Genomic DNA, 27,912 nt, shown 5'->3' on the forward strand with positions numbered 1-27,912 from the left:
AACACTGAAAAACTTAACACTATGAGAAATCAAAACCTACTATAAAGCTTCAGTATTGAGACAGGTTGATATTGGTACAAGGAAAGACAAAATAGAACAACAGAACATAAAAGGGTCTGGAAACAGATTCACACAAATGTAGTAACTTGATTTACAACAAAGGCACCTTTGCAATCAGTGGGGAAAGGATAGTCTTTTCAGTAAATGCTGCTGGGGAAAAAAAACAAGAAGATCATTGACCCTTACTACCTCATATCAAACAAAAATTCAAAATGGATCATAGGCCTAAATATGAAGGATAAAACAATAAAGTTTCAAGGAAAAATAAAGGGACTAGAATATTTTAATGAACTTGAGGCAAGCAAATTTCTTGAACATGACATAAAACAGCACTAAGCATAAAAGATAGCTAGATTAGACCTTATTACAATTAAAACCTCTGTTCATCAAAAGACACCATTAAACATATGAAAAGGTGAGGCATAGCATAGACTATGCATTGTACTGCCTGGAAGATAACATCTCAATTAAAATTCTTTTAATGGACAGAAAAAACTTTTGCTTTTGAAGGATGGAATAGACATATCTTTCCCTATCCTTCCCACTAGGAACAGCTAAAATCCTTGGACATTTTATATAAAACTAACAAAAGACTGAAAGGTAGAGGGAAAGAGACAGACTGACTAGGGATCCTAGCACAACACAACAGTGCATTCCCTCGGTGTTCTTTTTGCCTCAGATATCCCAGACTGGGCTCTGGAGGGTGACAACCAGGGACATTCATTTTGAAAACCTGCTGTCTCTAACCAAAGGACAAAGTAAGGAGAAGCCTATAAGAGAAAACAGACACTACTCTACTCGAGCCAAACACTATAGAAAAAACTGCACCCCTACCCTCACCCCTGCTAGCAAAGGTCAAGTGGAGAACCTAGACTTCCACCTTGCCAGGCTATAAAGAGGAGCCCCACCCTGCCAGTGGGGTGGTAGCAGAGGAGGCTGAGAGAGGAATGGGACTTTCATCTCCCCTGAAGGGTAACAGCTTCTTCCAGCACTACGCTATGGTGTCAGTGGAGAACACATAGGGAGCCTGGGCTGCCACCCCTACCCCGGATGTTACAAGGAACCTCCTCACTAAGTGTCAATGGAGGCCAAGTGGGGAACTTGGACTTCCACCTCTACCTGGCAGTCATGTGGTAGTGCTCCTCCCCTGCTGGAGCAGTGTCAATGGAAGCCTGCTATAACAGAGGATTTAAATAAGATCCAGAATCTCCTATCCAAAATGCCCATGTTCTAATAAAAAATCAGCTATCATATCAAGAACCACAAAAATCTCAACTGGAATGACAATAGTCAGTCAACAGATGCTAATACTAAGATGACATAGATGATAGAATTATCTGACAAAGATTTTAAAGCAGTCATCATAAATATGCTTCAATAAACAATTACAAACATACTTCAAACAAATGAAGAAACTGAAATTCACAGTAAAGAATAGAAGATTCAAGAAGACCCAAATTTTAGAATTGAAAACTATAACTAAAATTAAAAAAAAACAACAATGTTTTTGGATTCAACAACAGAACAGTAAGACACAGGAAAGAATTAGTGGTCTTAAAGACTGAACAACAGAAATTTCCCAGTTTGACCAACAGAGAGAAGACAAACTGGCGGAAAATGTGAACAGAGCTTCAAAGACCTGTGGAACCATAACAGAAAAAAACCTAAGAGTACTGTCATTTGAGACTCAGAAAGAGAAGAGTAACAGAGTGAGGCTGAAAAAAACATGAAGAAACAATGGCTGAAAACTTCCCAAATTAAGCAAGACATAAACATAACAAAATTCAAGAAGCTGAGCATATCCCAAATAGGATAAACCCAAAGCTATAGCACGGCCAAACTTCTGAAAACTAAAGACAAAGAAAAAATATTGAAAACAGTGATTAAGAAACAACACTTTACATTCAGGGGGAAAAATTCAAATAACAGATTTCCCATCAGAAACCATGGAGGCCAGAAAGAAGTGGCACAGTAATTTTCAATTGTTACAAGAAAGCTGTCAACCCAGAATTCTACATCCAGTGAAAATATGCTCTGTGAATGAAAGGGAAATCAGGACATTCTCAGATGAAGGAAAACTAATAAAATTTGTCATCAATAGACCTACCTTAAAAGAATGGGTAAAGGAAGTTGTTTGTTTTTTTTTTTTTTTTTTTTATTGAAGGGTAGTTGACAACAGCATTGCATTAGTTAGGAAGTTGTTTGAGCAGAAAGAAAATTAAAGGAATCTCAGAACATCAAGAAGAAAGAAAGAACAATGGAAAAATAAAAACAAAAATATGAATAAACACAATAGACTTTCTCCTCTTGATTTTTCTAAACTGACAGTTGAAGCAAAAAGTGTGGCACTATCTGATGTGGTTCTCAATGAATGTAAAGGACATATTAAGACAATTATAAATGGGGAAGGGTAAAGGGAGGTAAGGTTTCTATACTTCACTTGAATTCATTAAATGTTGATACCAGTAGATTGTAGTAAGTTGTGAAATAATAGAAAATATATATATTGGTCTTGGCCCCCAGTTCCTGGCACAGACCTACTAAAGCCCTTGTAATTTCCTAAGTAATGAGAGCACTAGGAGCATCTTTTGTTCTAATATTTGGTTTTTGACCCCAGTTCTTGACACAGACTTCCTATATTCCCTTGGAATTTCTTGGATGATAGCAGTGTCTTATTCTAATGAGGTGACTCTGGGGACCCTGGATGGGAGCTGTTCACCAGAAAGACCAACCGATGATTAGAAACTTAGAATTTTCAGCCTCAACTCCTGCCCCCATTCTTCAGACTTGGGGGAGAGGCTGGAAATGGAGTTAATGATCAGTCATGCCTACGTGATGAAGCCTCCATAAAAATTCCAAAAGTATGTGATTTGGAGAGCTTCCAGGGTGTTGAACACATTTACATACTGGGAGGTTGATGCACCCCAACTCCATGGGGACAGATGCTCCTGCGCTTGAGACTCAGACTTCACCCTACATCTTTCTTCATCTGGCTGTTCATCTGTATCTTTTATCATATCCTTTATTATATAATAAACTGATAAACACAAATAAGTGTTTTCCTGAGTTCTGTGAGCTGTTTTAGCAAATAATCAAATCCAAGCAGAGGAGGTCATAGGAACGTCTGATTTGTAGCTAAGTGGGGACTTAGTCTCATGGGATTAAGCCCTTAACCTGTGGGATCTAATGCTTTCTCTAGGTGAATATTGTCAGAATTGAGTTAAATTGTAGGACCGTCATCTGATGTCACAGAGAATTGCTCCTGGTGTGAGAAAATCCCTCACATATTTGGTGTTGGAAGTGTGAGTGTGGTAGCAGTGTCATAGTAAAGGAGAAACACAGGAGGAAGGCTTAGTTTTTTCTCAAACAGTGGTGTATGTATAACTGTGTAATACCTGGCACAGTTGTATAATACCTGACACAACCAGCTGCAGAGATACACTCACAAACACTATATAAAGATGAAATTCTAAACAAGATGAAATGTGTTATATTTTATCTTTTAAAAATGCAAAGCAAATTGTTTTATTCATCAATTTCACTAAATTACAACAAGCTTTATTAATTCTTTTCACTGGCTTTAAAAAAATTGAGGTATAATTGACAGTATTTGTTTTAAAAACCCTATATTTTTGGAATTTCTTTATATATATGTGAGCCTTTACTTTTTCTTCCCTAGGGATAAGTGGTCCTAAATAGGACACCTACTCTCAATTAATATGGTAGCAGCAATTATTCATTCTATATCAAAAAAAAACTTGAGTTATAAGACAGCATTATTTGAACAACTATTCAATTCATAAGTGTCAGTAAGTAATAAAACAAGGTTTTACATAAGATTTTTAAGAATCTGTCATGGGCCATAAAAATAAAAAGTTAAATTATTTAATTATATTTTTTCTGTTTATGTTCATAGATACTCAAGTTCTAAAACTAATTTCAACAGTTAGAAATAACTACCCATCTTATCAAAAGTAAGTCAGATTATCATAAGATTGTATAACAATGATACCTTAATAAAAAACAATTTTAAAAAAAGTAAATCAGATTAATCCTGCATAGTGTCACCACAACACTCAATTCACTCAAATATGTTTCCTCGTTCTTGTGGCCAGAACTCTTTTGGAAAGTGTAGCAAAGACTAGCTAATTGTTCTCCAAATCATTTATTTTTCCCCACTGGGCATATTGATAGACCATGTCTCCCACCCTCTGAAGTTAGGTATAGTCATATTAACAAGTTCTGGCCAATGGAATGTGGATGGAAGGCTTGCCATAAAATGCTCCCAAGAACGATCCTCCATTCTTGCCCCTCATTTGTTCGCCCAGCTTCAGAGGATCCAATGGAGAAGACGATGAGGGGGCCCCGAAAGGGTCATGAAGTCTAGATGGAAGGAGCCAGGGTCTCTGAATGAATCACTGCTTACCAGAAATTATGAGTCATCTGACCAGGAGCACCGTGGATTGGTAGATAGTAAGACAAACATTTACTGTGTTTAATTTTCAAAATTGTTTTTGTGTTTTTGTGAATAGTAGTTAGCCTGCCTGGAAAAATACAGGATACAGATGTTTCTCAGGCTTCCTTTCTGTTTTTCCACAACTGAATTCACTAGGGTATTCACTGAGACTCCCTCAGGGACCCTGCAAATAGATATTAAATCTTCTTAGGGAAACTTGCCAACTTCAAAGTCTAAGAACTCCAGGACTAGAGGTTTCCCAAAAACCTTAAGTGTTTATCTCTGACTGGTGGAAATACAAGTGGTTACATTTCTTTCCACATTTTTCAACTTTTTCACAATAAGCAAATACCACTTTTATAATTATAAAAGACATCATATGACATTTACAAAAATGAGAGGGTGGATTGCTTGGTAGGATTCAGGGTACAGAAATAAAATTGGAAAAACAAAGCAATACTTGAAGAAAATCATTTAGGGAAAAATAGGGTGGGAGGAAGAGGTAAAGTCCTGTATGAAGATGGAGAAACAAAACATGATTTTCATCAGAGAGACTTAAATTTGGTAAGACCATTATATCACTTATCTTTATACACAAAGGGATGATTCTTTAATACATCCTGCTGCCACAGGGCTGAAGCACCATAACCTTTTTAACAGGTCAAAACGTCACTCTTCAAGTAGTGATTTTACAGCATCTTACTATGCAGATAGACAGTGACTGTGAAGGGGTATGTGGGGGGGACTTGGTGAAGGCGGGAGCTTAGTAAACATAATGTTCTTCATGTAACTGTAGATTAATGATGCCAAAAAAAAAATGGCTGTTAAAATTTGCTAGACTTATAAATAAAAATATTTGTAAACTGAACTTCAAAGCTTATGGAAGAACATGGGTCCGTATGAATTTGTAACTTTAATAAATTGAACATTCATTAAAAAAAAAAAAAGTCACTCTTGAGCCAAGGTTAAAAAAAAGAAGTAAAAACAGGGAGCTCACAGTCCACTATTACTCATGAGTTTAGTAATTTTATTATCCATATCTTCTGCATCCTCCAATCTTGCTAACCTCCCAGCCAGGACAGCCTGCCTACTCAATCCTCCGTGCAGTGTTTGGAAGAGAGAACTCCTGAGCAGAGAAATCCAAACTCCTCACCAGGCCCTACAAGACCTTCCTAGATCTGACCCCTACCTACCACCCCAACTTGCAACCCCTACTTACCACCTGACTTAACATTCCCCATGCGTCAGCGGCTCTGTCCTTTTGATTCCTCCAAATAACCAACCTTGTTCCGGCCTTGGGGGCTTTGCCTTTCCTGGTTCTTCTTCCTGGCAAATTCCTCCTCCAGAGCTCCCCCAGGCGGTATGGCTCCCCATCCTTTTAGCTCCAGCGTCTTACTTTAGACAGACTTTCCTGACTGTCCTATTCAGAGACCCCCAGCTTCTCCTACCCATCATATTATTTCCAATAGCACTCTGAAATCACTTCTATATTGTCTCTCCTGCTAGGAAGGAAGCTACCTGAAGGCAGTCCCCGGGATCTTGTCAGTATTGTTCACCGCCATATCCTTAGCACCTAAAATTACCTGGCGAATAATGAATGAATGGGTGAATCGAATGAATGATACCTGTGAATTGTCTCTGGGGCGCACACTGGCTTAGAAATAGAAATCAGTCTGTCAAGCGAAAGCACATTAATAGCGGTTTCAATATGTCGGCTGAGCTCGCCCCCTACATGTCACAGGCTCCCGGCAGGAGCCGGAAAGTAGAAACTTAACCCGCAAATTCCGCACGGCTCTCTTTGAGGAACTGCGGCTGCGCGGCGCGGCCCAGGGGGTGAGGCGGGGGCGTGGCCGGCTCCGCTTTCCGGAAATGGTCCAGAGCCGGCGAGAGGACGCGGGCGGGCAGACTAGAGCGGCTGGGTGCAACCGGGCCGGTGGGGCCGAGCCGGCCATGGAGGATGAGCAGAGCTTCTCAGATATCTGCGGCGGTCGCCTGGCCCTGCAGCGCCGCTACTACTCCCCGTCCTGCCGGGAGTTCTGCCTCATCTGCCCTCAGCTCTCGTTGCGTTCGCTTACCGCTGTCACCTGCACCGTGTGGCTAGCCGCCTACGGACTCTTCACCCTCTGCGAGGTAACGGCCTGCCCTGGTTTAGAAGGGTCTTTAGGGTCTTGGGGATGAGCCCGGACCTGTTGCCGGATCCTCCTATAGTTGTAGGCTGGAAGGGCGGGAGCTCGCTAGTTCCGCTGCTGGACAGCTCTTTTCATTACGTTTCGCTAAGTTTGTGCTACGGTATTTTATCCCTCTCATGGACCGCTGCTCTGCTCTGTTCTGTGGTTCCACCCAGCATACATCTAGTCCTTGCACGACCGCCTAAAATTTTAACTTCCATGTGCTCTGTGAAGTACATGCTCATAGAAATTCAATTCCAAGAGTTAAGAGAACTATTAAGTGGATCGTGCTTATCCATCACTTACTACATTCCTCAGGAATCACAGCAAACAATAATCTTCCATAGACTGTCTTTGCCTTCATAATTGTGTGTACGTGTGTGTGGCGTGCACACACACGTTAAGAACTTGATAGTTCTTCCTAAGTTGTTTTTCAAGGCGATCTAACCTCTCCGCCACCCCAACGCCCGCCAACCCCTTCCCCAGCTTCAAGTTCTTGCCAAAGAATTAATGAGATTTCGGAAATGGGTGGTTTCTGTGCACAATTTACAATCTCATACCTATTTTAAGAGCCTCAGTTTTCACATATCCGAATCAAATTTTCCAGAAGCCCTGCCAGCCAACCGCACATCTCATTGGCCAGAGTTGTGTTATGTGCCCATTTCTTGGGAACCAATCATGATTGACTCCCAGTTCTATTAAGAAGGGGCTGTTGAGTAATATCTCCTACACTGTGCTAAGCATTTTATTGTTCATTCTATGATTTTGCACTATATATTCTGCTGATGGAATAGGAGAGCAAAAGGTCTGAGTCCTTAAGTTGCAATTTTGGAAGAAAAATCTCTTGAGATTGGTGTGATGGTGGCTATTTTGCTGATGGACGTTCTCCACGCCAGACCTAGCCGTTTGTTGTGTGGATGTATTTCATCATATGCTCTCATAGCATTTCAGAGCCAAGTGAAAGTGATTTCCTCTTCCTCCACGCATATTCCTTCCATTTGTTCAACTCAGCGGAACGAAGGCTTTTTTCCCACATTGCCTAGAATTGACTTAACCAGCAGAAAAAGCAGAGGACCACCTGGTAATCTCATTGCCTGTATCTGGCTCTGTCTTCAGAACAGCATGATCCTCTCTGCTGCCATCTTCATCACCCTCTTAGGCCTGCTTGGTTACCTCCATTTTGTGAAGATTGATCAGGAGACTCTGTTAATTATTGGTTCCCTTGGCATCCAGTTGACTTCATCCTATGCCTCAGGCAAAGAAAGCACTACCTTCATTGAGATGGGCAAGGTGAAGGATGTTGTTATTAATGAAGCTATCTACATGGTAAGTATTAACAGGCCTTTCTGGAGGAGGTAGCCCCTGGGGTGTGGAGCTGGTCTTAATATCTGAAGTGTTTGACTTCACAGAATTGAACTTGAGGACTCTTACTGGTCCAGTACTTGCAGTTTCCTTTGTGGCTGACATGTCTGTATACCATAAAAGTGAAACTTACTTTGAAAAGTTATGTCCCTTTATTTTTAAAGAAATGCACCAGGTTTCATGGACAGGGAGTCAACATTTCAACTTTGTTTTCCAGCCTAGCTTCAGAATCATCTCTGGTTGTCATTGTAGCTGTTCTGTTAATTTTTCTGTTTGAAGAATGAAAAAATACTTAACTTCTCCCTCACTTCAAAAGCTATCTAGTATTCTACTACTTACAGATAACCATTTATGAAAAAGTTTTGAGCCTTCCCTTGAAGAAAATGAAATGAGTTTCACTTAGATCTCTGCTCTTTGTTTTATTTTCTTACAGCAGAAGGTGATTTACTACCTCTGCATTTTATTGAAGGATCCAGTGGAACCACATGGGATATCGCAAGTAGTACCTGTCTTCGAGGTGAGCACAAAACATTTTTCTTAAGTTTCTTCTCCAAAGAGATCTATACCTTTCCTCCATCCCTGCATATCCACTGCTACGTAAGTTCAGTAGGAATGTTAACTTTCATTATCAAAGGTACTGGAGAATACTTGACAGCTATTTTTCGTGAGAATTAGGGCTTTAGTTATTTCAAAAGTTTGTTTGAGGCAAATATAGGCTTTCAGAAATATGAAAATTTATACAAATTATACAAATTTTAGAGAAAAATGTATACCAACTTCTGCCTATAAATCACCGTTTATCTCCTTTGACTGTGTCAGTGGTCTACCAATAAGATTTTATATTGATGTTATTGATCTACATACTGTTATAGACAATTTCTTTTTAAAAAAATTGAATATGCATATTTTTGTGCACCGACAAAGGCCATTAAACTTGTTTAAAATAATTATATCATGTTGACTGTCAGTTTATTTAACCACTCTTTTGGTAGCTTTTGAAATCACGTTCAGGTTGTGTTTTGCCCTTACCAAAAAACCACTTCCACACACGATTCTAGCAGGTTACCTTATAAGCATAGAAAGTAGTTATGTATGCAGTTAACTCTGACTGATTGTCCTTCCTTTTTCACAAAGGATTTAAATTCTTTTTAAAAGAATTTAAGCTAAAATTCTTTTGCATTCCAGTTCAAAATTATTTTATTAAAGCCTATGAATAGTTTCACAGATTCTTAGTGCTTGATATTTGGCTCCAGAGATTGGATTTTACAATACTTTTTAAGAATTTTTGTGTTTTTCCCTACAATCTCGGCCAACAGTGCATTTATCCATTTTTGTTTAGTATGTAGGTAAAGGAATTTAAAGTTATTAATTTGTATCTCTTTAAATGACCAAGTCTTTTATGTCCTTTTATGACCTATCAGTATTTCTTGTTTTAAACTATCCATCTCCTCTATTAGTCAAGTAGAATCTAGATATTGATTATGTATTTATAATAATTTATATATTTTGGGTAAAAATTTTTTATTAAATATACTTTCCATACTATTTCCATTTTCTGTGGTTTTTAATTTTGGTTGTATGACATTTCATAATATGAAATATTTTTCAATGTTTACATATTAACCTGCCCCTCTTATATATCTGAGGACTGTTTCATAGTTTATGACATTTCCCAAGAGGCTCTGTCCTTGTTATTCCTCTTGCTTGCTCTTAGATGGAGGTCATGCAACTTAGATTAAAAACTGTCTTTTGAACTGCTGCTCTGCACAGTTCACGGGCTGGGCCTAGTTTGGGGCTTCTCCCAGCAAGGTGCTGTGAGGCCTGAAGTTCTACCTGTCTGAGCTCACACCTGGATGCAGCATCACTAAGCACTCTCTTACATTCATCTTGACTGTGCATTTTTCCCTTTGAAATTCAGAGTACCAAGCCCCGGCTGGACTGCTTGATTGAAGTGTACAAGAGCTGCCAGGAGATTCTGGCACACCAGAGAGCCACATCAACAAGCCAACAAGTCCCAGTGTTGAGAAGGCCAGTCCTGTCTTCCATGGGAGATGACTCCTAAGCCATAGTGGCTAGTTTATTTTCTGTATTCTAAATCATCAGGGGGACAACAATCCTGGGACCCAGTATGGGTGCAGTGGATCTCAGAGCCATAGAGCAGGCAACTGGAAACCTAACTCCCTGTGTGATGTTGAACAAAGTATTTATATGTATTTGAGTGTTCCTGTTGTACAGTTTGCCTACTTTACCAGCTGAGGGGAGATGTAGAAATTATATGTCTAAAGTACTGTCCACAAGGAACACTTTGTGAAATTCCTAAGCACATGCAAGTTTACTACTTTCTGTTGAAATTTTTGGAGCAAAACAATGGGAAACTAACATCAGATCTTTTGAGAAAGATAATTTCTAACCACATAGAAACCCTATATGAATGTTAGAGAAAAAGAAGTCAAGCCCTTTAGGTACTGGTTAGCAGGAAGAAATGTCCTACAAAGACTAGTCTCTGTCTGCTTACCTCCTGTGTTCTATACAAGGTTAATTTATGATGACTCTCCTAATAAACAGATTTCCTTCCAAAAACACACACAATAATTGCCTGGTTAACAGATACCTGCTTTTTATTGACAAACATGAGTGAGGCATTTCAGTCATGGGTGTCAAGCACATTAATACTCTTTTGTTACTCAGCATTATCTATGGTTTCAAAAACTTCTTTTGCCAAGAGGGGTAACACAGAAGGCCAGACAGAAATTTAACTTTGGTTTCCAGACATGTTAAGGAAGGATAAACATGCCAACTATAGAAACCTTTGTTTATAAGGCAGTTTCTTCTGTATAAAATTAATAAACTAAGGGAGGATTCCTGAAGGGTTGGGCAGGAGATGGGGTGGAGGAGATGGCTTCACCACCCCCTGCAAATTCAGTGTAGAGACAGCTCCATTCGTGGCTACTTTTTCTATGGGGTCCTTTTTTTTTTAAACTTCCAGGTAGATAATATCCCCATTGGCCCCACAGACACTCAAGATAACAAAACTAGAGCTGTAAGCTCTGCCTTTTACATCAGCCGTGGAGGGGTTATTCAGGAGCCTGTGGTACATGTGACATGTGGCTTGTTTGAGGTAGAAATGTCTCAGCTAGATCCCAAATTCTGGGGGAGATGACAGTAAAATTGCCAGCCTTGCAAAGTCAAGTTCATTTAAAAGAGGCAGACATTCTGATACGCTTCTTTTTCTATCATGCTTGTCAGTTTAAAGGGTGAAAGTGGGGACGCTTACAGCAGTTGAGGTGTTCAAACTAGTTCCAGCCCTGCAGTGTCTGCAGTGTGCAACACACACACACACACACACACTGTTGGGGTTAAAGGCTTGGTTTTGGGATGCTGTTGCTAAACCTAAATAGTTCTCAGCACTTCATTGACAAATGTAAGACTACCTTAGAGCTATGAAATAAAACTCAGTTTCTCCGATGTTGGAAATCAGAGTATGAATGAACTCTTCCGTTCTTTTTTTTTTTTTTTCTCTGTTTGTGGAGGGTGGAGACAAAGATCATTTCCTCTGCACTCAACAGAAGGTCTCAGTTGGGGATGGAGGAATACTGGTGTCGTCAGGAAGGCAAACGGTGAAAGAAACTTTTAAATTCCGTACTAGGTCAGATACCACATACGTGTTCTCTGCCTTCAAACTAATTCCCAGTGGAAGTTCACCAGAAGTCTGAGGAGCGAATCCAGGCTCAAGAGCCTGGAGGGGTCTTATGTGTCATAGAGCAGCAAAAAGCAAAGCAGTTTGCTTGAACAAGTGCCAGCCGCCTTGTTCTACAGTAGTAAGCACCACCCTTACTGAGCCCTGTCCAATCCTCAAAACGAGACTGAGTGGTGAGCTTGGACCTATCCCTACTTATACCTAGCTGGGCTGACAGTCCAGTATGAGGGAAAACAGCTTCACCCTCAGCAAGGACGGCCCTTGTCCGGCAAAGACAGGCACTGCTGCCCCAGGACTACAAATACCTGCTCGTTTGCAGTAGCAGAAAGGGAGTGGCGACCCGTTCCTTGTTCTCCAGGCTGCCAACACCTTTCTGTGAGGGAAAGGAAGTCCAGTTTTCATACATTCTAGGCTTTTGTGGAGTTCAGGTGAAATGGAAATTCTAGTCCTATTCTGTTAAGGGATGTTGGGAAAACCTCAAGTGTAAATCCCAATATGAGGATATACTGAAATCCCGACATATTCAGTACAAACAATGTTAGCCTGCCTCGGAGTATCAGTGCAGAAAGCTCAGACCTAGAGCACCGATGCCTCAGTAACCAGTCACTGTGGACCATCCCTGCCTGTGTCTAGAATCAGGCAGCATCCAGAGCTCAGTATTCTTGTGGGGGAAAGAAGTGGTTTTTATACTGGGTCTGGATTCTTGAAAGTTGGTCCTTGAAACGTAAGGCACCTAGAATGTAAAGGCTTTGTGGACACTGAAGTGCACTTCACAGAACAAACCAGGGCAGAGGGAGGGCTGTTGGACCCATCACAGTAGTGTCATAGCCCAGGATACATTTCTAATCCCCAAGGCACCAGGTGGTGGTGAGGAAAGGAGCAGGAGATTTCACAGCAGCCCGGGCCGCTCGGCAGCACCCAGAACAGAAGCGAAGAACTGCCGTCCATCCAGGTCCCGCAGCTGGTGGGCAGCAGGTGGGGTGGGGGGTGGGGTCACGGTGGCAGAGCAATGGTTCATGTAGCTGGCCATGGTGCAGGTGGCCTCTGCAATCTAAGGAGGCAACAGACAAACAAAGGGAGCGAACTAGCTTTGGCTCGAATCCTGGTGTTCTCAGTTATTAGCTATTACACTGGGTACATCACCTTCCTGGGCTTCACTTTATTCATCTCTTAAAATACCCATTTAGTAGAAAATGTCCAAAGGAGATCATGCCTGTGGGTTCAGAGGCCCAGTGAAATGAGCACCTGTTGGTCTGGAGGTCCTCTGAAGGGCACGATTCCCTCCTGAGAACGGGAGCAACATCCCGCTCTGGGTATCTCCAAGCCAGGGAAGGGGCCTCCTGGAGGAAGGGGTCTTTATATCCTCTCTTTTGGTAGGTGTGGCACTAAAAGGAAGGGGGAGGTTCGGCAAACCCAAACTTAAGGATTAAAGAAACAGGGTTTCCAGTTACTCTCAGAAGGGAGCCAGGAACTATAAATCTGAACTCAGGTTTCAGAGTCTTTGCAATTGTTATTTTTGCTAGTCAACATTTCCTGTACTGAGTAGGAAGGAAGCCCTTAAAGCAAAAGAGGTCCTTGGACCATCCTCAGGTCCACAAGGAAGGGGGAACACGTGCAAATTGTCCCACTTGGTGACTATGGTTGGGACAAAACACAGGATATGGTGATAGCACTCTGGGGGAAGCTGTCTGGGCCCGCTGCAAGGAGCAGAAACCCAAGAGGGCTCCTGATTGCAGCCTGCATGGTGCTGGGGCTTCAGATAACTAAAAAAGGTAGTGTGAGGTGCATAGGGGTAGCTGGACCAGAGAAGTTCCCTCCCTGGCTAGCCCCTCACCTACCAGCTCAACGGTGACTGCTGAGGAGCGGCTCCACCTGAACCTCGGGGATGTGGGTCACAGACAAGGCCAGAAGTTAAAAAGAGGGGCAGGGCTCTTCTGGAATACTATCTTAACCTCAGCTTCCTTTCTAAGCACCTGCCTCACCTCATCATACCAGATCAGAACAAAATGTTTTAGCAGCTGTTGGACCCACCTTGGGAGCAGCCATCCGGAAGACCAACTTCTCAATGTGGCCTTTTCCTGAGCTCTGGTCTGGAATGGATCTAATCACAAGCATGAAGTCCTCCCGACAGCCACCAAAGGTCAGCACTGAAGAGTAGGGGTACGTGACGTGCACTTGCTGGGGGAAGGAGCCAGTTAGTTCTGGGGAAACTGTCCACCTTCTTCCTGAGCTAGCAACCAGTATGCCCTGTCCCTTCTAGGCTTGGGCAGTCTTAACCAGGAAGGGAGAACTTGGGTAGTTGCAATTTGAAGATCTACAGTTCAAAGTCCTAGAGCAGTATTCAGATGAGAGGAGAGTGGATCTCAGGCAGGGCCTGGCAGAGGAACCATGGTCACTTAGCTCAGGCCTTTGGAGTTCCGAGAGGAGAGGAGGACACAGTTCAGGAAAAGGAGGGGCCAGGGAGTCAGCTCTCATCCCTCCATACCATAGTGTTGTGGTCCAGGATGCTCACACCGTCCTCATTCACGGCAATCCACACCAAAGCATTCTCCTTGGGAGACAGCTGTGCAGGCTGGGGGAACAGGAAAAGCTCAGACATATCCACAGCTAGGGGTTCTGAGGAAGCAGGCACACACAGGGATTTGCTAGGCAGTTACTTCCAACCTTCTTCTTGTCTTGGAAAACATAAAACATAGTAACAGACATGTAGCCTTGGGACTCTGGCCACCTACTAACTATCTGATCTCTCTCTCAAGAATGCTTTCATTTTAAAAACAAGTTTGAAAGGTAGAATGATGCACAGTATAAACTGAACAAATACATTTCTACTGACTTTGCATGGCCGTAGTGGACTGTACTACTCAGGCAACAGTTCATTTCACCTGCACGTGGGTGGTGATCACTTCTTGGGAGTACCTATAGCCCATCCTGCCCCAGTACACTGGTTGGGAAGTTCTGTGCTGCATAACAAGCGCCAGCCCTGGCTGCTCTCTCGTGGGCATGGGGAACAGGCTGTTTTCTCCTAGCTCTCAGAAACTGCCAGCATTCCACCCTCAGTCTCTCCCACTGAAGTGCATGTTTCTGTCCAACCAATTTCCTAGGGATAATGAAAGAAAGAAGAAAGCAAGAATGCAGTGTTATAGGCTTTAGGCCCTACCAGTGAAGAAGTGACTGTTTGGTGGGTAATTCCTGGAATGACTACTTCTCACTCCCAGGGCTGCTATATGGCATTCCAGATTTCCTCTCTCTCCTACCCAAAAGGCTGGGGAGAGAGATGGGCATGTCAACTTCTTCAGAAACTTCCCCTAGCCTCCCAGACCAAGGGGATACCTGCTATATGCCTTTAGAACACCCCTGTCCTTTTCCTTCATAGTCCTTGTGAAAGCATGTAAAAAAATGATATATTTAGAGAAAGACAATATATATGATGATTTGCTTAATGTGTATCTCCCCTGTAGATAGGAAGCTCCGTGAAAGCAAGGACCATGCCTCATTCGCTCTCCTCTTGTAACTCAAACAACTAGCACAATGCCCGAGACACAGCAGGAGCGCAACAGTTTTTTGTTGAATGAACGAGTGAATGTCCACTGTCTAATCTCGACCTTCAGTGAACAGCATCATGATCAAGCTTTAAAGACAGGGTACTCTGTGATTATGTATAAAGTTTATGCACACCAGACACCCAGTGAAGAAAGTTCCAGCTGAAATAACTATTGGTGACCTGGCTTACGTGCAGGTGAAATGAACTGTTGCCTGAGTAGTACAGTCCACTACGGCCATGCAAAGTCAGTAGAAATGTATTTGTTCAGTTTATAGTGTGCATCATCCTACCTTTCAAACTTGTTTTTAAAATGAAAGCATTCTTGAGAGAGAGATCATATCAAGTCTGAACCGCTGTGTGTGAATTAGTTGATCCTATCTTTTTTTTAAGGGTATCACTGCGAAAGAAGGCAAAAAAGGGAAAAGATGAGGGTCACCCAGAAATAATCCTGGTCCAAAATCAATAATCACACTCTGCCCTGGACCACGGAAAGCAGAAGGCCAGAATGGGTGGAGGCAGCGCCCCCAGGTGGGTCCTAGTGCAGACTGGACTGGCTTAAGCATGACTAGATGTGGCAGCAGCTCCAGGAGGAATTGAGGGCCTTCTTGGGGCTACAGTCCCCACTCCTTCCACAGGAAACCACCAGCACTTACCTGAGCAGCAAAGAGCTTAGCACCAAAGAGAGGCCATTTCCGGGCCACTGTCAGGTAGATGCGGATGCACTCAGGCGGAGAGCAGCCTTGTAGTGCTGCCCACTTCGAGGTCAGCAGATCTATCAGGTGCCTGGTTTGGATGGATGGAGAGAAATGGTGCCAGGGATGTGCCAAAAAGTTTGCAATGCAACTCTGAGGCTTTTCCGAACTCTGTAGGCCCATCCTCCCAACAGCAACTTCCCCCGACCCTGCCTCCTACCTCAGCTGCTCAGGGGGTGCCCCATGTCTGTAGCGCCTTGGGTAGAACCTGTCTAGGACCTGCTGGAGGTGATGCTGAGCCTTGGCAGGAGATGTGCCCCCAGGGCCTGGAAGGATGGGCTTCTCCAAGTCCCCATATTCTACCTGTGTGGAAGCAAATGGAGGGACCAGTCAAGAATCTGGAGGTGGGTGGGGCTGGGGTGGGACTGTTGGGAGGGTGAAATAAACCATCACATTATTCCTTTATTGGTGGGGTGTGAATGGCTGTGAAAAATACTTGTTGTGAACAGACCCTTAGCTCAAGTTTCATGGACCCAACAGAAACAACCTTAGGGTCCTAGAGTGTTAAGAGATTGTCTAGATCAACTTTCATTTTGCAGCTGCGGTTAAGTGCCTTATCCACAAGTTAATTAGTGGAAGACAAGGGAAAACCATGTGGAAATTCTGGCTTCTAATCTAAAAATTAGAGATACAGGATAGAAGATGCTATAGATCCTAGAGTATAGCAGAGGATTCCAGATATGGCCTTTGGAGTCGGACACTTGGCTCAAATCCCAGCTCTGCCATTACCAGCTTTGTAATCCTGGTCAACCTACCTAAACTCTCTGAGCTTCGATTTCTTCATTTTAAATGAGATGAGAACTAACTGGGGTAATACAAATAAAATGTGTTTGGTACAGGGTCCTCGACAGAGTATTCAATAAATGTTTATTATAAGATCAACTCTTATTATTTCCCCTTCCTCTACAGCATGTAGACCCAGACTCCTCATGGGAACCATGAAGTATCCCAGATAACTCAGCGAGATGGCCTCCTAGGGTAACAGGGAGAAGAATTCAAGTCTGAATGCATGTCCTCCTCCTAATTCTACTTAGGCTGTTTGACAGTTACAAGCACAAATTTTATCACATATATTGTGTGATATACACCATGTAAGTATCACACCTAGTACAACCCTGTGGGAGCAAGCAAGGAGGCAGTTTTGTTTTCAGTATACAGAAAAGGAAATGAAAGCATAGACACATGAAGTGACTTGGCCACGATCTCACAGCATCTGCAGTGAGGAACTCTGCCAGGTAAGGAGTCAGTTTCTCCCCATAGCGAGGGACAGCAAGGCTGCCCTCTCATCAGGAACTACCAGATCTGCAGAATTTCCCATTTCAGGGTGCATGGTGCCTTCCACCTGCGAGTCAAATATGATGGCTAACCCTCTGGATTTCTGAACAGAACCTTACCTGGGCCATTAAGGCAGCCATCTCAAGGGCCAGCTCCTTGTTGACGGGAAACCTGCCTGCCACTATCTCTCCACTAGTTTGGGAGGCAAGCAGCAGCCGCTCTCGCTCTGTCTCCCCTTTGACCTGACTCCGGAAGTACAGCCTGCAGGAAGAGAGTGAGAAGCCGGAACTCAGCTGGATGGGGCTGAAAGGATGAGGCTGTCTCTGCACCTGCTTATCTTGATTTCCAAAGAAACAAACTACTCTTCTTACACCATTTGTGAGCCTATTTCCTATTGTCTCCAGGAAAATTTAACCAAGCATGACAGAGCAGACACAGGGCCATCAGATCGCATAGCAACAGTAGCATGTGGTTAATTCTGAATACACCATTACACTTACTGGCTTTAGTGAAGGCAGTCTGGTGCATGGAATTACAGCTTATTAGGGAATGGGATGAGTTAAGATTCCCAGAGACTAACAGATATTATTTGCCTGGAGACCTACCTGGAATGGAATTTTCTAACTCAAATTGATTAAACAGATGTCTACTTGTCTATTTCCTGGAATTGGTATAAGGGCTATTTATTCTCTAGCCTTAAATATCTAGTGTTCATACAAAATTTCACTCTCCTAATGTAACATGCAGCTATCCCATGAGGTTGGTCTGGTTTTTTGGCAGGTGCATCTGTGTGTGTGTGTGTGCATGCACGCGTGTATGTGCGTGTACACACAGTACAGTGACTGAGAGCCTGAGCGGCCCGGGGTCTCACAGGATCAGCAGAGCCAGCCTAGGCCCCCAGCTAATGACCACCAAGTGGTGTTACATCTGTGGAACCCCTGCCTGTCTGGGACAGGCCATCCAGTTGGGGAAGTGATAGACGGCACCCTGTGGCAGCCTTCATGCTTGGCCCACCCTCAGGCAGTGCTCAGGACCTGTTCTTGTACATCAGCTTCACGACGCGTGTGCCGCCCTCAGACTTTCCGGAGTGTAGCTCCTTCAGGGCTTGTTCCCACTTGGAGATGGCATCGCAGATCTTAAACAAGCAAAAGAAGAAACTCAGACAAGCATGTGCTACGGGGAACAAGGTCCAGCCAAAGCTGGACTTGGGCAGAGCAGCAGGGTACAGGGCAAAGCTGAGTGATAGTCCTGCATCAGGAGGCTAACCTGCAGGGCCTCATACTCCTGGGACTCCCTAGACAGACAGACAGCTGTAGCCCTGGGCACGGTGTGAGCAGCAAAGCTCAGAACACTGCCCCCACTGGCCTTACCATCTGAGGGCACCTCCCCAGAGGCTAGGCAGGCCTCAGTGAAAAACCATGGCCCTCATCGCCAGCTCCACTTCCATTCCACTGACCACTATTCTTCTCTTCAACAAATATACCCAGAGGCTTACTATGGAACAAAGCCTTACAGACACCTGGACATTTATAAAGAGCATATGTGGCAAAATTTGCCCAGGCAATGGTAAAAGACGAGAGCCTTTGCCTTGTCGCCGTAATGCACACTCATATCGTCAGGTGCTACAGCACACCCCCCATGGCTCTACTCTCAGGCCACAATACAAGGCAGGGCTTAATCTCATTCAGGGGTTTTACCTGCAGAGGTACTACAAGAATCTACCTCCTTAGAATGTGGGCAAACCTGTCAGCACAGCACAGGCCCAGCAGACAAGTAAGAGGGCCTGTGTACAACATGGCATCCTATAGGCCTATGCATACAGTTGTCTCCTATGCATGTATATACGTAACAGGCAGCAGGCTCAGTTAGAGCTGCTGCTGAGAAGTGCCTCCCTGTCTTTCCTACACCGAGCTGAGAAGCACCTTTTCCCCTAGATGCCCCACGGCCATGAGGGAGGGAGAGATATGGAGATCTCTCCAGAGACAGGGCACAAACAACTTCTCTCTGCCTACACAGCTACATTTTAGGATGGCACAGAAATGCTGGCCCAGCGGCCCAAACAGGCCATGGGACAGGCACCCTCCAGACAGGCTGCTTCCCCATCACCAAAATCCCAAAGCCTACAGGTGGCTCAGGAGGGGCTCAGCTGGCTTAATGGGGAGGCAGTCACCTTGATGCTGCCCTGCAAGGAGTGTTCCAGGTCCCTGCCAGAAGGATCATCTGTGAAGAGGGCAAAGCCAGAGCGAGCTGGCTTTCTCATGCCTGTCTCCTGGTTGAGCCGCTGGAGAAATTCATCTACTGTGGAGGAGCCATCGAAACCGACCACCTGCAGGGGAGAGGCATTAGTCTCAGAGGGAACTTTGTGAGAGGAGCTCACTAGGGCTAGTGGACAAGTCTTGAGTCTGCGAGATGGAAAGGCTTGGCTGAAAGGCACCAGGGGCAGATGCAAAGGGCAAAGGAAGTTCACTTCTGTGTCCACATGCAGAGGGTGAGCGCTAAAGGGATGAGCCTGCTGCTGTAAACTGCAGTCAGACTTATGCTCTATCCTCCTTTACTGTTTCTCTTTTGGAGGCCTTTGCTTGAGCCACTTTCTTGGTCAATGTCTCAGCCTCCTTATTCATGCAGTGGGTTCCAGAAACTGACTTCCCAGGTACCAAACACTGGAGCACTCTTGCGATTCAAGCTCCTTTCTCCTTCCACACCGGCACCAACAGCCCCACTCCACCCCCAAACCCCAGGCCTGTCCTTCTGCTGGTTTGCCTGTTAAGAATCTACCAAGCCAGGGGAGGCTTAACACCCACCTGACCCAAAGGTCTGTTCCTCTGGGGTAGTGATAATGTGGACACTCGGGACAGGGAGCCCGTGCAGCCTCCTCACCTGGTAAGTCCCATTGGCGAAGTGCACAGGGATGCTGAAGGGCAGGGAGTGGTGGAAGGGGTTACGCAGCAAGATGGACACCACCTCCATGCGTGACGGCCTGGCTTCTCGTTCCCCTGTCTGCAGGGTCCGCTCCACTGCCCGCTGGCAGTAGGTAGCATACTGGCCAGTTTCATTTCTAAAAAGACAGGCAAAGGAAGAAGGGACAACCAGGTAACCTACCCACCCTGCCACCCTGCCACCCTGGCTCCCCACCCAGACCTAGCCAGGGCCACAGCTGCAGCTGGGCAGGCTATGAAAAAAGCCCTGAAGACTCCAGACTGGGGTGTTAATTTGTCATTCAGGGCCTATAAGCTGCAGGTGGCTGGCATAGATATTTTTCTCCAGACACCAGAAAAACATGGCAACGGAGAATAAATATTTGGGGATGGTTTGGGGGCGCTGGAGAGCCCCCACAAAACATCTGTGCATACGTGAACTGGCATGCACGGACGCTTAGGCAGGCCCAGATCTCCAGGTGCCCATCCGGATGCACAGTAATGGGTGAAGTCTCTGCAACCCCCGAGCAGATCTCCAAGAGCAGGGGCAAGCTGACCCACCCTGGACCCTCCCGCATTGCTCTCCATCACACCACGGTCAGTTTGTCAGGGACACAGGAGGCAATGCTCACTCACCTGGGGTCTGCGTGGCGCTGGAGCTGCTGCTTGACATACCAGAGGAAGTGGTGCTGAGGCAGGAAAAGGGGGGCGCACAGAGCCAGGAGCTGCCAGCACTGCCAGGGGAACAGGCAGTGTGGGATGAGTGCCAGGTCTGCAGTCCCAGGGCTCTGAGCCCCGAGCTACAGAGCCTTCACCACTCTATCCAAACTTCTGTGGGCACCACAATGGGCTGACTTGGTCTAGAGCAATCACACTATCTGACTGTGCACGGGCATCCAGAAGGGGCACAGAGGAGGCAGCTTTGATCACTGAGGCTGCCCAGGGGCCACCAGGCTCAGCAGACGCCTACCTAGTCACCTCCTTCCCTTTCCCACCTCCTGGGCAGCCCTGGCCAATGGCTCCTGTCAGCAGTTCTACCCCGGGGACACCCACCTGCATGAGTGAGTACTTCTGAGGTGGGCGACAGCTGGTCTGCTTCATGAGCTGGCAGTAGATCTCACTCTGTAGCTCGGGGTGAGCCAGGCAGACCTGCAGTGCCGTCTGGGCCAGCGACACATGGTAGTCCACTGAGGCAGCTTCCACAGGCACATTGATGAAGAGCTGGCAGGACTGGTAGGGAAATGACGGTGGGCACAGGCACATCCCCAGCCCCTTGATTAGCATCCTCTGTGACTGTGGACAGACTGGACCATCCCCCTGGGGCTCAAGAGAGGCTGCGGCTCTCTGCACACAGCCCTTTTTAAGGGGGGTCAGTGTCACTGCTCAGAGCATCTATGCCTGCTGAGAAGGCCACTCTGAGATGGATTGTTTCCTTCTCTAAATGTTTCTATTACATAAGCAAGACATATTTATTTTTTAAAAAGACAGACTATCCAGACAAGCACAAAGAATATCATAGGACAGAATCTCTCAGGTCCTGCTGTTCACCACAGGAAGAGGGAGCTCCTCAATGGGGTTTTCACAGGTGCTTTATGAATTAAGTCCCAGAGCTTTCAGCCTCCCTGACAAAAAGGACATGATGGGGACCCTGTAGGACTTCCCCGGCCTCTTCTGATTCCTCTGTGGGCTACCGCCTAAGTGCACAGGTCTGGTCCACCTGAGTATCCCATGGGGGGCAGAGCTCTGGGCAGGGCCTGGGCAGGTGGCGAGGGCACCACCAGCCGTGAGCTCCACTCTCACTTTACCTTGAAGAGCTTGAGAGCCTCCGTCTGCAGGGCCTCAGAGGGCAGGGTGGTGAGTGAGGTGTACAGCCCATCTTTGCTGTAGCACAGCATGGGGTGCCTCCAGAGAGGGGAATCTGCCCAAGCACAGCACCAGACGGCAGCCAGTTACCCCCGATGAGGGAGCTCACCTCCTGCCCCCACCGCCACTTTGGTTTATGGGGAAGATGGGTTTATCTGCCTGCGACACATGGGCTGTGTGAGGTTTATGTCTACAGAGTGAGGGGTGGGCAGTTGTGTGCTGCACTTAGGGCGCCACAAGCCCGGCTTACCCTGCTGCTTGGCTCACAGGCTGCAAGAGGGTGAGTGTGCGAGGTTGCGCGCACTTGAGTGCAGGTGTGTGTGCAGGGGAGGTGCCCTCCCTGCAGTGTCAGGTCTGGATAGAGGAATGTGGGTTAGCCTGATCATAAACAAGCCTCAGAGCACCAGAGAAGGGGTGGGGTGTATGCCCTCAGGTCCTCAACATCCCGAGACTTGGTAGCTAAATAAAGACCCCAAATGTCTCAGGCTTAGGTGAGCCCAATCTCAACTTAGGTTTCATTTATAGATTAACAAACTCTAACTAGAGATGAACCAGCAAACTTGTTTCCTCAACCCTCTGTCCAGCTAGCAGAGCAACGGTGAACCAAGTAAAACATTGACCCAGGTCACTGGAAAGTCGGCTTCCCAGGTGAACTCCCCGGGTACAGAGGGGTCACCTCAGTATTTTCACCAGAAACAGGGGCCCTGGAGCATGGGACAGAAATGGCCTTCTGTGGCTTGGATGCCTTTAAGACAGCTTCACAGTAAAGCAGTGTTTTCTTTGGGTCCTTGACCAACAATTCCCAGCCGCCACCTTCCCACCCGAGCAGCACTGGCCACCTTGCCTTACCTGGGCCTCCCTCGCCATCCATCAGTTTTGCAATGAGCTGCTCGTAGGCAGTGCCCACCTTGGCACTGCTGCCACCTGCTGCCACTGTGAGGTGGTAAAGCCACGTATCCTGGAAGGGGATGGAAAGCCAGCTGATGGGGCTGGGTGGGAAGAATGGAGCCATGAGTTCCAAGGAGGCTCCCTTGAAGGGGCCAAGCCCAGTGAGATTCAGTGCATTCGGCTGGCACAGTCAAGGCCAGTGGTCTCTAAGAGGAAAGACTAGGGGTCAGGTGAACATGGACCCAGGTTTCTAAGCTTGTGTTTCTATCTCATGGCCCCAGTGAAAAGATGTTAGTCACTGGAAGCAAATTCAGTACAAGGAATATTAATATTGGGAATCAATCAGTTGCCAAAATGTCCAGGAGATAAATAAACTTGCATTCTGGGAAGGTTGTGGAAAGAAAGAAGGGAAAATGAGGATCATGGATGCAAGCTTGGCCACAGAAGCTCAGCCCTCTTACCTTTTCATGCTTGGTGCCAATGAGGAGGTAGGTGGGGCTGTGCTCTGGGGGATGGATCACCAGGGTGCAGTGGGAGGAAAGCAACCGCCCAGTTCCTCCAGCCTCATAGTCCTCGTCTGAGTCACAGGATCGGTCGACTTCACCTATGTGTGCATCCCGCACGGGCAGATGGCCCAGGGGTCGCTGTGGACATGAGCCTTCCATGAATGGGAGAGCTGGGGGGAACAGGGGAGTCTCCTCTCTCTGCACCTTTGGGCCGTGTTGGGTTGGGAATCAAAGATGTGGACAGATGACAGGATAAGGAGAGGAGACTGTGCTCCCTGGCTGAGGCCTCCTTGGAGAAGCCCAGATAGACCACACAAGTAGAATGTGGGGGCCCAGCACACTGGTCATACTCTAGAAAGAGCCAAACGCCTGGCTTTGTACCTGTTGTGGGGTTAGGTGGGGTAGAGGGTAAAGCTGGGGACTTCCATCAGGACACAGGGTCACAGGGATGTGACCTGGAGGAATCAGAGAGTGGGTGCTGCCAGGAAGTACCTTGTCCTCATGGCTTCGATAATAGTAGAAGGTTCTCGCAACAAGAGCACACCAGACCAGCTTGGAGTGGCCATGCTTTACCTGTTAGGACAGAAATGAACCAGCATTATTAGAACCAGGTGACCCCAGAAATAAATCCAGGGCTGAAAAAGAGAAGCCACAGGAAGGCAGATCTAGAAGCCCCTGGTCAAACTCAGGTCCTTAGTGGAGATGCCACCCAGACTCCCTACTAACAGAACCAGCCCTTTCACAGCAAGGGTCCACGGTGTGCACCATGTGACCCCTCCATCTATCCTCATACAACCTGCCATTTTAAGATTAATCAGGCCAATCGGATGTCCTGCCCTGGGAATATAAACACAGAAGAACTTGCTAGTCAGCAGAGGCTAGAGTAAGGATGCGGAGGGAGGAAGGGCCAGGGTAGGCTGAAGCCCTTGGGCATGTGTGAATCATGGGGGGACAACAATTGCTCCCAGATGTGAACACACATGGAACATGGAAGCACAGGCAGAGAGCGAGCCCACAGCACCAGGCTTGCTCATACATGTGGCTTTGCTTCCTGATGACACTCTGGCCTAGTTAATGTGCTTCCTGGCTAGCTTCCCTTAACAAGTGCATCTCTGCTCTTGCAACCAGAAGAGCCCTCACTTAAACGCCTTTAGGAGAGGCTGGGGTAGTATACACATCTTTGAATGGCTGCACCTACCTCGCCTAGGTCTCAGCTTCACACCATTCGTACTGAAGTGTGGTGGGTGTGGGTAGGGGAGGTGAGCGACTGCTAATGACTTCAGAAAGAGTGCAAGACATTCCTTTTTGTTTTGAGAACAGCTGTTGTTCTAAGAACACTGATCCCTATTTCCAGAGGATCATTCGCCACCACCTTGCATGGTCAGACCATACTTGAGGCCAACCACCTAATGGCTGTGTGGGAATTCCTAAAGAAAGGAGCCATGTAAGGGGAGGACAGCATTCCCACTTCTGACTCCCCGACATCCTCCCCGCTGGGCCCTCCGGTACCTTGGTGAGCCAGCCCTTCACGGTGGGCTTGGTGCCGCCCTGGGGCAGGGCTGGAGGCCCAGTGGCCTGGACCTTCAGCAGGCTCTGCAGCACTCGGATCCACTCCTCCAGCAGGCTGGGGGAGTCCGCCGTCAGGTAATAGGTTTTCTTCTCAGAGATGAGCTGCGGAGGAATCAGGGATTGGGGGCAGGGGACAGGGAGACACGGGGATAGAATAGCAGGGACCTGGCTCCAAGGTGGCTCAGGTCCCTAAACCCCCTGGGCCTGCCTTCCCCCCACGCTGGCTCCCTCCACCTCCTTTTCCTGCTCTTCTGTGCTTCCTGACTCTCCCACCTTCACCCCATCCTACAAGCTGTTTCCTCTTTCCTTGTGCTCACAGATTAGGATTGTATCCAAATGCTGACGTCCCATCTTTCACACATGCTCATTCTGCCCCATCTTTGCTTCCGTCACAGTCATATCCAAACCCAGCACCTCTTCTGCCCAAAACACCAGTGCAGGAGCATGCTCACCTGGAATGTCTGTGCCCCCTCCCCTCGAACAATTTGGCAGTGGGAGTTCAGTTCCACTTGACCTTGAGGTTTCCGGATGACATCGCTCTGTAAGAGAGGAATCAGGAGGAAGGAGGTTGGTGCCTTCCAGAAAACATCATTTCCCCTCAGATCTTACTTCAGGTCACAGGCAAAGGGGAAGGTGATCCCCAGCTTCCCTGGGTTCTGGTATGATGGGTAACGTGTTCTGGATCCTGCTTCTAGCTAAATGGAGCAATGATTAGAGTTATGGGTCCTTCTGACCCAACCTCAAAAAGGATAGATTGAGCCTTTAAAATGAGTGAGAAGCGACCAGGCCATTACTGAGCTATAAAGCCTTTAAACTCTTTTTACTACATCCATTATAGCAAGGATGAAAATCTGGTAAGTGGCACATACATCACATTACCCTTTCCAGTGCCACTGCAGACATTGCTAATCAGTCAGAGCAGGCCTGCCCATGGAGTGGTCCAGGACCAGAATCCTTAACACGGTACTGGAGACAGCCATTACCAATCGGCAGAGCTGTGCAAGAGAAAAGGTCTTCTGCCTTCTTTAGAACACTAGCTGTAGTTCCCCAGGGGAACTAAGTCCCACCATCCAAGACTCCCTAATTCCCAACAGTATAGGAAGGAGGTGGAGGAGGTAAAATAGGCTTGCCTATTAGAACAGTCCAGGTGATGTGAGGCAGCCTTGCAACAGTTCTTTTGCAGGACCAGGTGTAAGAAGAGATCAGCTTCTGAAGGAAGACAGACTCACAGAGCTACCTTTGACTGTTCTGCCTCATTTTACTCTGAGAACCAGTGACCAGCCTCATGGTCCCACGGGTGGATCAGAGTCTGAGGTGTCCATCCAGGCTGCCTCTCCCCTCCTGCCGCACCTTTGCCTCTGGCCGTGGGCCCCTCTGCCCCTCTTCTAGCCCCCCTCACACAGTTCTGGGTCTGGGGTGGGGTCCTTTTAACTACTGTCCTGGGGGAGGAGGGTCTCACCGGGGATTTGTAGTACATAATCTGTCCCTGTCTCAGGACAAACCAGCGCCTCTTCCACGTCTTTACCCGGCTTCCCATTTTCAGCAGGTAGCCCGACTTCTCCAGTGACTCCTGAGGGGTGGGAGGGTGTAGGGGGGAGAGGGGAGGGCAGAAAGGGGGAATCACTTGGGGCTTCTGGACAATACACCAGCCAAAGTGGCTTAGTTGAGACACTGTTTTGCCATCAATTAAAAACAAAATTATTGGGTACCTACTATGTGTATTTTCAAGGCACTGTGCTCTGCTAAGGGCTCAGAGAGGACAAGCATAGAGCATGGGTGGTCCTTCAGGGGAAGGTCCTGCTGGCTGGGGAAGACTTTGCCCAGCCATGAAAAGACAGCAGGCCAGGGGCTATATGAGGGAGAGGCTGACCAGGAGGGCTTCAGGGAAGAGCCAGATCTGAACCAGCCTTGGAAGGAAATGTCAGCTTCCCTTTAAAGCTGAGCTGAGAGGAAAAAGAAGGCCATTCCAGGCAGCAGGGAAGGGAGAGAGAGGTTTGGGGATGAGTGAGCACATGAGCCAGGCTGGGGCAGAGGGGCCGTGAAGCAGGGGATGAAGGCGGGGCAGCACAGTGGTGTAGAGGGAGGGCTGGGGAGTGAGAGGTCTGGCTTTACTGCCGGCTCTGTGTGTGACAGCATGCCTCTGATCCTCAGGCTTCTCATCCATAAAATGGGGAAGTAATCCTAGGAGGATTGTGGGGACAACTGAGACAGGGCACGAAAAGCACCGAGCATGGTGCCTGGCACATTCCAAGAACTCAATAAATTCCAGAGTCAGCAGGGAGCTAAAATGGGGTGACACACGTGAACTGTAGTCCAGGAGGCTCAGTGGGCTCTCTGACTGGCCAGTACTGGTTTGATGAGGAGCTTGCTAGGCTGCCTGTCTTCCTCATAGGGTCTGTGAGTAACTCACATTCCCCAGCCCACGCCCCATAGCCTCATGTCCATGGCAGCCCCCAGCCCCTGTCCTTCCCTTCACCAATCCCAGGGACCTCTCATCTCACATGGAAGCGGCCTATGTCTTGTGCTGGGGGTCCCACGCAGGCAGCTTCTGCTGCAGGTCTGCCCCCACCCTGCCTCGCCTCAGCCCCAGGGGTGTGGGCCTGCTCCCAGCTCACCCCGCCCGGGCCCGGGCCCAGGCCATCGGTAGAGTAGGACGAGGTGCGCTGTAGTTTGTGCTCAGGCTCTGAGTAGTCGCTGTCCAGCGAGCAGGCATCTGGGGGGATGGCGTAGTCACCCTCGGAGCTCAGCGAGGACACGGAGACACCTGGCCAAGGGAGGAGGAGTCAGGGCCCAGGTCCCACACCTCCCTCACCTCAGACATCCTGGGAGCAGCAGCCTTCCACCTGGAACCCCCAAGCAT

The 27,912-nt window shown here is 46.9% G+C and overlaps 2 protein-coding genes across 6 annotated transcripts in view; one reads left to right on the plus strand and one right to left on the minus strand.

The window, feature by feature from the left end:
- Positions 1–6,377: 6,377 nt before the first annotated feature.
- Positions 6,378–10,259, plus strand: PIGH (phosphatidylinositol glycan anchor biosynthesis class H). 4 transcript variants are annotated; one of them, XM_036905987.2, is made up of 4 exons: positions 6,378–6,646; positions 7,918–8,010; positions 8,483–8,563; positions 9,965–10,259. In XM_036905987.2, exons 1-4 carry the CDS (start codon positions 6,386–6,388, stop codon positions 10,106–10,108), a joined length of 579 nt encoding a protein of 192 aa, XP_036761882.1. In that variant the 5' UTR covers positions 6,378–6,385; the 3' UTR covers positions 10,109–10,259. The 4 variants fall into 4 exon arrangements, with proteins under 4 accessions (XP_036761882.1, XP_036761880.1, XP_036761881.1 ...); XM_036905985.2 differs by having other exon boundaries at positions 6,379–6,646; positions 7,801–8,010; XM_036905986.2 differs by having other exon boundaries at positions 6,379–6,646; positions 8,480–8,563.
- Positions 10,260–10,646: 387 nt separating this feature from the next.
- Positions 10,647–27,912, minus strand: part of PLEKHH1 (pleckstrin homology, MyTH4 and FERM domain containing H1) — a 45,010-nt gene continuing 27,744 nt past the window's right edge. For both annotated transcript variants that reach the window (XM_036905976.2, XM_036905977.2), the window contains 19 exons: positions 27,668–27,816; positions 26,512–26,622; positions 25,505–25,591; positions 24,993–25,154; positions 23,976–24,056; positions 23,439–23,621; positions 22,939–23,047; positions 22,032–22,144; positions 21,280–21,456; positions 20,863–20,960; positions 20,189–20,366; positions 19,482–19,637; positions 18,346–18,446; positions 17,431–17,572; positions 16,197–16,339; positions 15,938–16,067; positions 14,229–14,315; positions 13,775–13,921; positions 10,647–12,794 (listed from right to left, as the gene is read on the minus strand). In XM_036905976.2, the coding sequence (XP_036761871.2) occupies positions 12,633–12,794; positions 13,775–13,921; positions 14,229–14,315; positions 15,938–16,067; positions 16,197–16,339; positions 17,431–17,572; positions 18,346–18,446; positions 19,482–19,637; positions 20,189–20,366; positions 20,863–20,960; positions 21,280–21,456; positions 22,032–22,144; positions 22,939–23,047; positions 23,439–23,621; positions 23,976–24,056; positions 24,993–25,154; positions 25,505–25,591; positions 26,512–26,622; positions 27,668–27,816 (2,516 nt within the window). In that variant the 3' untranslated portion in view covers positions 10,647–12,632. The remainder of the gene's footprint in view (positions 12,795–13,774; positions 13,922–14,228; positions 14,316–15,937; positions 16,068–16,196; positions 16,340–17,430; positions 17,573–18,345; positions 18,447–19,481; positions 19,638–20,188; positions 20,367–20,862; positions 20,961–21,279; positions 21,457–22,031; positions 22,145–22,938; positions 23,048–23,438; positions 23,622–23,975; positions 24,057–24,992; positions 25,155–25,504; positions 25,592–26,511; positions 26,623–27,667; positions 27,817–27,912) is intronic.

Source organism: Manis pentadactyla, chromosome 11, assembly GCF_030020395.1.
Source record: "Manis pentadactyla isolate mManPen7 chromosome 11, mManPen7.hap1, whole genome shotgun sequence".
Taxonomy (NCBI): domain Eukaryota; kingdom Metazoa; phylum Chordata; class Mammalia; order Pholidota; family Manidae; genus Manis; species Manis pentadactyla.